This window comes from Puma concolor, chromosome C2 (assembly GCF_028749965.1).
Source record: "Puma concolor isolate L17-30 chromosome C2, mPumCon1.1.hap2, whole genome shotgun sequence".
NCBI lineage: Eukaryota > Metazoa > Chordata > Mammalia > Carnivora > Felidae > Puma > Puma concolor.
Genome location: NC_141675.1, coordinates 101,132,985 through 101,143,827, shown reverse-complemented (window position 1 = coordinate 101,143,827; position 10,843 = coordinate 101,132,985). Strand labels below are relative to the sequence as shown.

The window sequence follows — 10,843 nt, the reverse complement described above, 5'->3', positions numbered from 1 at the left end:
TCCTCTGGGGCTGGGTTGGCTCAGTTGGATGGGGCTTGGTGTAACAGCTCCATTCTTCACTAGGTGGTGCTGCTTAGCTTATTGGGGTGGATCAGTATGGCATGTGTACATGTATATGTGTATGTGCAGGACAGGTGAAAATGGCATCACCCAGCTTCCCAGTCTGCAGCATCAGAACTCTGTGCTTTTGCCAACCAGCAATCAAGCATCCCTCCTTTGTCCCCAGCTTCTGTCCAGTCCCTGATTCTACACTGTTCATGACCAAGACATCAGCCTGCCAAGTGGCACCTCCCTCCCAAATTTTATCTCACTTTATGTTATATCTCACATATGAGAGCCCGGTGGCTTGAACCCACTCTGACCTCCAGGGGAGGGTCTCACCGAGCAATGGCTGGATGCTGGCCTGCCCCCCAAATGCTCATGTGACTTCACTGCTGCAGAGACTCAGAGACTGTGGCCGGGTTCCAGCCTGCCCCAGAAAAAATTTTCGTGATTGTGTAGCAGTAACAGTTCTAGGACTATGGTAAATCATAACACACATCTGGTGCCAGGCTTCACTGCACCCTAGTGTCCTTGTTCCAACACTGCAAATGTGGCTGTAATCCAGGTTCTGCTGGGATCTTCTTTGCCTGTGGGGAGGCTGCACGGCTTCTACCAAATGTCCTCCTGGCAGGGGAACTCTCTCTCCCTGTGTGGCTCTTGGACTCCTTGGACCTTGCTGTCTGCTTTTGGGGATTCACCTTTCCCATCACAGCACCACTACATATTGAACTACAGAGTTTCTGACTCTGTGCTCCCCTGTTTCTAGAGTCCTAATGGTATTGAAACCCTCTCCCTTCTCCTTTCTCCCTTTCTGTTCAGTTTCTTGTGGGTGTTTCCACCCTTTGTCTTTCTCTGCAGATGCTTTTGGGATAGTGCTTTTCCTGTATTCTCCCCACTGTATCTGTCTTCTCTCTGCAAAAAAAAAAAAAAAAACAACTCCATACCCTCCATGGCTTCTCTCTCCTACAGTTCACCTCTCTGCACCACGTACCAGCCAAGTTCTGTGACTCAAGTTATGCAGATTGTTGTGTTAGTCCTCAGATCAATTTTCTAGGTGTGAAAAATGGCTTGGTGCTGATCTAGCTGAATTTCAGGGATGAAAAAAGCAGAGAATTTCCATGCTATCCCACCATCTAGGCTTCCTCTCTCTTCTCTTTTTAATATTCTTGAGTCGGGTTTTGTGAGAAAGAATATCAATGCCCTTTAGGCAAAGACCACCAGAAACACATGTGGGATTGACAAATTGGGTTCATTATTGACAAATTGGGATAACATTCAGCCTGGGGAAATGTGGGGTGTTTCAATAAAAGGATGTTAAAATTACTGTGGATCTAGGCTGTGGTTGAGTAATTCTGGAGGCAAGTGAGAGTTTACTATGGATTGGGTGTTATATAGATTTGGGGTTGATTGGGTCAGAAAGCAAGGATAATTCCGTGACTGGGTATCTTAACAAATCTCTATGGGGAGGGCAGAATAGAATGAGGATAAAGCTGTCACAAGTAAAGAAGCAGCACTCATTTTAGCCAAGGGAGGGGATGTTTGGTATTCTATGGGTTGCCCAGTGACTTTTTGTTTCACTTTATTATGGTTTCGAATGACCTCATATCATGTTAATGTTCTGTGAGATTGTTTGTGTCCAACAGGCAAATAATATGGACTGGGTAAAAGCAACAGGCCAGGTTGTAGTAACACTGAGTGACACTTAGCTTTGAAATCAGACTAGTTCCCTGATGTCAGGGACTTCTTTTTTGTTTATTTGTCTATTTTTTGCTTTTCTTCAAAGAATTTCTAAATTCCCTAACATTACATTAACATGTCAAGAGCTGAAGTTTAGACCAGGGGATATTGATAACCATATAAGTGCTAGAGCAGAGCAAGGTTAGCCGTTCCTCTAAGACAAAGATTCTTAACCTTGGCTCCACACTGGAATCACATAGAGAGTTTTATAAATACAGATGCAGGGGTCCCCGGCTGGCTCAGTTGGTAAGGCATGAGACTTTCGATCTCAGGGTTATAAATTTGAGTCCCACATTGGGTGTAGAGATTACTTAAGAATAAATTCTCTAAAAAAAAAAAAAAATACAGATGCATGGGTGGCACCCCCAGAGGTTAATCTAATCGGTATGAGGTCTTGCCTAGGTATTAGCAACTTTAAAATCTTTCCAGTGATTCTGACGAGTGCCCATTATTCAGAAGCACTGTCCTAGGAGAAGTCCGTGCCATTAGGGAACAACACTGTGATAGATGGATCATATTTGCTCTTAGTTAACATCAAACTGTTTAGGAAATGTTATCAATGTCACCCACTAACTTGCCCACTGTTACTCCAGAACCAAACATCTTGGAGCAAACAAACTTCACCAAAAAAGGAAAAGTATTTTTCGCAACATAAACATTCTTACATGCTTGCAGAATTTAAAACAGTTAAGAAGTCTATTTTTCAAACTAAAAGTAGGGATACATGTTCCCATAAGCATTTTTCTCATTTTTAAAATTGTTTATTTGAAAACTTTAGTAAGCGCTTACACATTTAACCTTAATCAATTCCTTTCAGGAAAGAATAAAATTACTCCAAATCTTAATTATCCTTGAAATTCAGGGATCGAGTTCAACATAATTTCACTATCTGGCTGTAAATATGTGGTGAATACTCAGTTGGGCTTTTTCAACCTATACTCCAAATTTTCCTAACAAATCTCTCACCGAAGGGGAGATCTCATTTTATGTTAACATGTAAATGTTAATATGCCTGTAGTTTTTAATATTTTAAAAGACACCGGTAAAGAAGTAGCAGTGAGACTAGACAGATTTTGCATGTAATTAAAACTCTTCTTCAGCTTAATGAAACCGACTTTTGACAGCTTTGGAGAAGTTTATGAGTCTGTGTCTCATCACGGAAGAAATACTGGTTTGTCTTGAAATTACCAGCTAGGTCTCCTACATTAATTTTTCAACGGATTCGACAAAAACCTTTGTGTGTGGAGGTCATTAACGAAGGCTCTCTCAAAACTGGCCTGTATGTTGTCCTCAACAGTCAGCCTTAAGAGATTCCCTTTGTCATGGAAAAGTGTAAGTCAGACTACCCCTCCCCCGCCCCCCCCCCCCCCCCCATGGGAAGTCTTTCTTCCTTCTTAGTCGCCCTTTCCAGGACTTGGCTGACAAGAGCATCCTGAAGAGGGCGCTGTGGCATCCCAGTTATCTTCACACCTGCCAAGCTCCGGCCCCATGGTTCATGACAGAGGCGATGCACCGCTGGGGTTGGCTCCAGTAAACTGTCCTGCCACACCACACAGCAGCCCTCTTACTCACGGACTCGGGGGGGGGGGGGGGGGGGGGAGGGAGGTGGCGTTCCGTCGCCCTCCTAATGCCTCCCCACTCCCAGGGAGTCCTTCCTCCCTCTCAGCTCAGCTCCACTCACCCGAGAGCGACCGCGGATGGCATCAGGGTGCTTTCCGCTCAGTGCCCCAGCAAGGCAAAGGGAACGAGCACAAGCCAGGTAAATAGTCTGGAGGGATGATACGGGAGGAGTGATGGGCAATGGAGGATGATATGGGCAGGGGCCAAGGGGCAACCATTCCAACTGGGAAGCTTGTTGGCCTTGATTTCGCTGCCGCGGGAAAACGGAAAAGGTGGAAACTTGAGGAGGGAATGGCTGGCTGAAACCGGTAGCTGGAATACCGCGGGAGCATTGGCTCCTCCTCTAAGGTAAGGCTGAGGCGGAAACTCCAGAGGGAAAGGGCAGCTTCCTGAAAGGGAAATTAGGGGAAGCTCACCGTGCCGAGCCTCAGGAAGAGTATCCCAGAGGGATAAATGAGAAGTGGAGACAAGTTATATTGCGTTCACTCCAGAACAGCCACAATCAACCGCAACCTCGGTGGCAGTTAACTTGTTCCAAGCCCCGCCCCTGGTCTGCACCCATTGGCTTCAAGGTCATAGCTCCTGACCTGATTGGCTGATGACCCGCACTAGCTGATGCTCCTCGGCACCATTTCCCCTGCACTACCAAGGCGAACTTTGAAGTTTTAAGGCCAAGTTTATTTTAAAATAATAATAAATAGATAAATAAAGGTGAAAAGGAACCCCAAGGATTTTATTGCTATATTAATGTAATGTTTTGGAACAATGGATTTCTGGCAAAGAGCCGATGGACACTGCTTTCCTAGAATTCTGGAAGAAGTGGGTTTCTTGGATAAAACAGGGTGGTAGAGATTTTGAAGTAAGAGGAGGCAGATTGCTAGATTAGAGAGGGAGATACAGAATCTGAAGCAGGCTCCAGGCTCTGAGCTGTCAGCATAGAGACCCTTGGGGGGGGGGGAGGGGCTCGAACGCACAAGCCCTGAGATCATGACCTGGGCCAAAGTCAGGTGTACTTAACCGACCGAACTACCCAGGTGCCGGCATTCCTACACTGTGAAGTCCCACTACCCCCCTCTCCTTAGTTCAAGATGACAGGATATCTCATTTTACCTGTCTTTGAATGTCTATGTCTGCATGGATTCCTTATACATATGAAATTAGGTTTGATTTTCTCCTTAATCTGTCTCAGATTAAAAGTCAATTAAGATTGATTTTTTTCCAGCTAGAAGGGCCTTGGAGGGCAGAGAGAATTCTTCTTCCTTGACAGTATTAAAACCTGTTTACTTCTAATTCTTGATGAATTGTTTGTTTAACACATGTCCCTTCAGAGTTATTTTGGTGCATTAGTAAACGCCACAAGAGTGGCCTAGCCTGTGTACTATAATCATTCAGTAGAAGCAAAGTCATGATCACTTTTGACTGAGATAGTCAGTGAAGGTTCTCCAAAGGAGACAGAATTTGAGCCTTATTAAGACAGGCAGGAACTGGTTGAATGGATGAGTTTAGTGAAGAAATGTGGGTCTCTGGCAAAATAAAAATCACCTTACCTGCATTATTTGTATATACATGGGAGCCTTCAAGAATACAGAGATAAGTGATCTAGACAGTTATCAAACGTGTAGAATGTGATGTGGGGCCACTAATGAGTGGTCAAGAAAGAATTCTTGACACTTTTTGGTGCAAAAGCTGCTTTTATGATAGCCTGGGGACAGGACCTGTAGGCAGAAAGAGCTGCACTGAGGTTGGAGGAGTGACTGATTATGTACTTTTCTAGTTAGTGGGGGTTAGAGATGGCACAAGTCTCTAAGGAATTTGTGCACGTTAAAAGCAAGGTCTCCAGGAGCTTGGAGGGCTAGCTATAGTTAAGATAAGGTTGCTTTTATTGTTGTCTAGTAAAACATTAGTCATGAGACTCATCAAATGTGTATTAGTGGGTCATATGTTTGAAAGTTGATTGCTAATATATATCTTGAGGGGGGGCAGTGTTTATGGTTCTTAGAGGGAAGTAACACTAACAAGAGCAAAGCTGTAACTTTAAAGAAGTCCTTGAGGGACCTGTAGGAGTATTGTAATCTGTATGCCTCAGGCTCAGGACTCCTGCCTGGAGACCTGGAGCTGCAGCAAAGCCCAACCTTTGTCCTTTTTCTCCTGTCAGTATGTAGAACATAAAAGCAGTTATGTTAATCATTGTTGAAGGAGGTCATTGAGAGGGTATGGCCACTGGTTAACCCTTAAGCTGGACCCAGGCTCCTCACTCCCTCCCCTGTCCTTGGAATATACATTCTGCCCGCTGTTCCCACAGTAGGAGCCATTTGTAAGGATGCAGCCTGAAGAGAGTAATGTGTGTTAAGACTACCTGAACAGTATGTGTGACAGAACCCAGGTGAGCCCTCTGTGTAAACTTTTAGGACTCTGGCAGGTGGGTACAGAGATCTATGTATCTTGCGACTGCCTAAGAAAGCCTTGTAAGTAAGTTGTCTGCTTATTAAACCTGCTGCCTACGAATCTGGACTGGCTGCCTCTATTTTCAATCTCTCCTTGCTCTCCAAATACAGGGGCCCGTTTCAGAGTTCACTCTGGAAGCTCCCCAGTTTGCAGACCAGCAATTATTCATGCAAGGAAATAATGAACTTTTTTTTGTTTTGTTTTGTTGTTTAGAATTAGAGGTTGGCACAAACAAGGTAGTGTCTTAGCAGATTTTGATAGATAAACTAAGGTTACATATACATGGACTTTTGTGAAATACTATGATGTGTTTGGGACACTCTCCATAGTTTACTGTAGTGGGCAGTGGAATAATATCATTGGTCTTGATAGACAGGTAGAAGATTGTCTTTTTCTTGAGGAAGCTAAATAGTAAATACAATGGAGATAAAGATAGATCAGGAAGCTGAGGAATGTAGTTAAAAAAAGAAATCTCAAGAGATCAATGATTCTGGATTCCACGGATGTTCAATGGATGGCCATTAGAATGTATTAAAAAGTGAAATGGAAGAAAATCTTTAAAATATTTTTTTTGGTTAAGTTTTAGCAGGTACACATACACACACATGAACATATATTAGTTTCACAACTTTTAATTTTCACATATATATCAACCCGTGAAACTACAGCCCATAGAAAGACGCAGAGTATTTTCAACAACCTAGAATATTTCCTGTACTTTTTCCCAGTCAGTATCCCTTTCCCAGAATTACCTTTATTGGATTTGTATTACCCTTTAATATTTTGCCTATTCTTACATTTTCTATAAACATAATATGTATTGTTTTGCCCCTGATTGCCTCCATTCATTATTATTTTGTGAGATTCATCCATGACATAGTTTTCTTCTTTCTGTTTTAGTGCTGCATGGTATCTAATCTTATGAAGAGTACTATAATTTACTTATCTTTTTTAGAATTGATACCATTTGAATTGTTTTGAGTTTTGGCTGCCATAAATAAGGCTTCTATCACATTTTTGCATATGTCTTTTGGTGGGCATATTAATTTATTTCTCTTGGGTGTATATACCTAGGTATATACACCTTGGGTGTATATATCTAATATATATTAACTCCTAGGTATATACACCCAAGTCAAAGGGCATGCAAGATACAACTGTGGCAGATAACTGCCAAGATGATGGTGCCAATTTAAACTCTCACCACTCTTTTTTTTTAATGTTTATTTATTTATTTATTTATTTATTTATTTATTTATTTAAAGAGTGAGAGAGAGAGAGAGAGACTGAGCAGGAGAGGGATGGATGGGGGCACAGAGGATCCAAAGTGGGCTCTGCACTGACAGAAATGAGCCCGATGCTGGGCTTGAATTTACGAACCAAACTGTGACATCATGGCCCAAGCTGAAGTCAAGACGCTCAACCAACTGAACCACCCAAGCCCCTAAACTCTCACCAGTCTTGCCAACACTTGAGATTGACAATCTTCTAAAAAAAATGTTGGTTATTGTTTTGGATGTTTGGTATTATTGTATTTGTATATTTCATTTTCATTTAGCTGATGAATGACAATGTTGAGCACTTATCTTTTCATGTGTTTTTTGACCACTTGAATGTTCTTGTTTATGAAGTGCCTGTTTAAGTCTCTTGCCTATTGTTAAAAGTTGAATTATGTGGGACTTCCATATCCCAAAGATAGAGTCTGTGTACGTTTTCCTATCCCTCCCAGTAAGTACAACTAAAAGCCCTGGACATTATATATAAAACAAACATGAGAAAGAATCTTAAAGATGAAAGAAAGGAAGGCCAGATAGGGACCTTGAGACTTGAATAGCTGCACTGAGATGAGTTCCTTGGGTTTTCTTTTTGCTTCATTTTATCTCGGACTGGGTACTACAGAAGCTGGAAAAATGGAAATGCCAGTAAGTACAGATTTTTAAAAGACTTCAAAAAAAAAAAAAAAAGCCTGTTCTTTCTAGCCATGTGGCCAGGAACGGATAATCTAACAAGACAGAAAATGTTTACCAATAACTGCTTTACTCCAGCCAAACTCCACAGGGAAACTTGAGCCATCCCCTCCCTCACAGACAAACAAATACACACACCAGCAAGAACTGAGTGGAAAGCCTAGACTTGACCCATGCCAGACCTCACATGGTGCCAGAAACCTGCCCCCACTCCCATCCCTACAGAAGAGGGTAGCATCAGAAAAGGTCTAGTGGGAGCTAGGAATTGTATACCCACCTTGCAATAAAGAGGTGCCTCGGGCCCCCATGACTCCATGGAGACCATATTGGAGCCTGGACTTCCACTCCCAACCAGTCAAATCAGGTACCCCTTGTCCTCTTTACTGGGGTGATGTCAGAGGAGGACAAATAGAAAGTTTGGACATTCATCACCATTCAGCTATAAAAAGGTTACTTCTCATGGTATAAGTGGAGGAACATCAAGAAGAAGGGTGCCATTACTACTTCTTAGCAATAAAGAGACATTTTTCCCTAGCTCTGTGTTAATGAAGACTGAGTATAGAACTTGAGCTTCCATTCTACCCTGCCAGTAACAAGATAGTATCCTCACTTTTGCTAGAGCAGTGTTAGTGAAGGTCTGCTAAAACATGGGATTTAAATATGGTCCAGTCTTATAATATTCACAATGTTCAGTTGTCAGTTAAAAATTATCCATTGTGACAAATCAAAACCACACTGAGCAACCACCTCATGCTGGTCAGAGTGGTTAAAATGAACAAATCAGGAGACTATAGATGCTGGCGAGGATGTGGAGAAACAAGAACCCTCTTGCACTGTTGGTGGGAATGCAAACTGGTGCAGCTGCCCTGGAAAACAGTGTGAAGGTGCCTCAAAAAATTAAAAATAGAACTACCCTATGACCCAGCAATAGCACTGCTAGGAATTTACCCAAGGGATACAGGAGTGCTGATGCATAGGGGCACATGTACCCCAATGTTTGTAGCAGCACTTTCAACAATAGCCAAATTATGGAAAGAGCTTAAATGTCTATCAACTGACAAATGGATAAAGAAGATGTCGTTTATGTACACAATGGAATACTACTTGGCAACAAGAAAGAATGAAATCTGGCCATTTGCAGCAATGTGGAGGGTATTATGCTAAGTGAAATAAGTCAGTCAGAGAAAGATACCATCTGTTTTCACTCATATGTGGATCCTGAGAAACTTAAAAGAAGACCATGGGGAGGGGAAGGGGAAAAAAAGTTACAGAGAGGAAGGGAGGCAAACTATAAAAGACTCTTGGATACTGAGAACAAACTGAGGGTTGATGGGGGTGGGGAAGAGGGGAAAGTAGGTGATGGGCAATGAGGAGGGGACCTGTTGGGATGAGCACTGGGTGTTGTATGGAAACAAATTTGACAATAAATTATATTTTTAAAAAAATCCATTGTGCTCCAAGACTCAAGATGGATTCAAACTTAGACAATAAACAGTTGCCAAATCCAACACGACACAAATTTTAGTATTACCCGAATAGAATTTAACATAACCATTATAAAAATACTTCAGTGAGTGGTTATAAGTACAATTAAGACTAATGAAAAAAATATGAACTCTGGGCAAAGAAATAAAAAGTTGCAGAAAAACAAAAAGGTGATATAAAGAAAAATTAAAGGGAATTTCAAAAATAAGATATAACAAATGAAAAAAATTAAAAAACAACAAATGGGCTCAATAGCAGAATGGAGAAGACAAGGGAAAGAGTCATTGAACTTGAGGCGAGAACAATAGAAATGACCAATTCTGAAAAACACAGAAAAAAATTCACTGAAAAAAAAAAAAATGAACACACCTTCAGGAACATGTCAGACTAAAACAAAAGATCTAACATTTGGGTCTTTAGAATTCCATAAGGAGAGGATAAAGAGGGTGGTACAGAAAAAATATTCAAAGAAATAATGATTGAAAGTTTCCCAAATTTGGAAAAAGACAGACCTACAGGATCAAGAAGAAGAGTTAACTCCAAACAGGATAAATCCAAATAAATCCATGCCAAGACACAAGTTAAACTTCAGAAAGCTAAAGATGAAGAAAAAAGTCTTGAAAGCTGTTGTAGAGAAGTGATGTATTACTTATGGGGGGGGGGGAGACTAGTCAAATAATAGCAGAATTTTTATTATAAACCTTGGAGGCCAGAAAGAAGTTGCATATCATTTTCAAGTGCTAAAAAATAATGAACTTATGACTCCTATAGCTATCTCCAGGGGAAAATATTCTCCACAAATGAAAGAGAAATCAAGACTAGCAGATGAAGGAAAACTGACAATTTGTCACCCTAAACGACCCCTAAACGAATGACTACAGGAAGTTCTCTAAGCAGAAAAAATATAATAAAATAAGAAATCTTGGAACATCAGCAAGTAAGAAAGAATATGTAAGCAAACTTATGGGTAAATATAAAAGACTTTCTTTCTCCTTTAGAGTTTTATGAATTACATTTGATGATTGAAGCAAAACTGTGACACTGTCAAATGTGGATCTCAATGTATGTAGAGGCAATGGGAAAAAAAAAACACATCGTTAATAGAGGAGGATAAAGGAATGCAAAAAGAGGTAAGCTTTCTACACCTCACTAGAATTGGTAAAGTGTTGACATCTGTAAACAGTGATAAACTGTACACACACACGCGCGCACACACACACACACACACATAAACCCAAATACATCTCATGCATTACATTATACATATATACGCATACATATATATAATGTAATATTTAGAATAACTATTAAAAAAGCTATAAAGAAGGTATACTCAAAACACCACAGATAAGATGAAATTATAAAAAGTGTTCAAGTATCCTACAAAAAGGCAGAAAAGCAAAATAGAGGGGGAAACAGAACAAACAGAATATTAAAAAATAAAATGGCAAACTTAAGTCTTAAAAAATATAAAAATGATATGTAAATGATCTATAGATACCAAAGGATTGAGATTGGTAGAACGGGTTAAAAAAAAAAAAAAATGA

The 10,843-nt window shown here is 40.8% G+C and overlaps 1 protein-coding gene across 1 annotated transcript in view; it reads left to right on the top strand.

The window, feature by feature from the left end:
• The first annotated feature begins 3,267 nt into the window (after positions 1-3,267).
• Positions 3,268-10,843, top strand: part of LOC147577461 (nectin-1-like) — a 31,441-nt gene continuing 23,865 nt past the window's right edge. The window contains exon 1 of the mRNA XM_086676343.1: positions 3,268-3,538. Within this exon, the coding sequence (XP_086532469.1) occupies positions 3,268-3,538 (271 nt within the window). The remainder of the gene's footprint in view (positions 3,539-10,843) is intronic.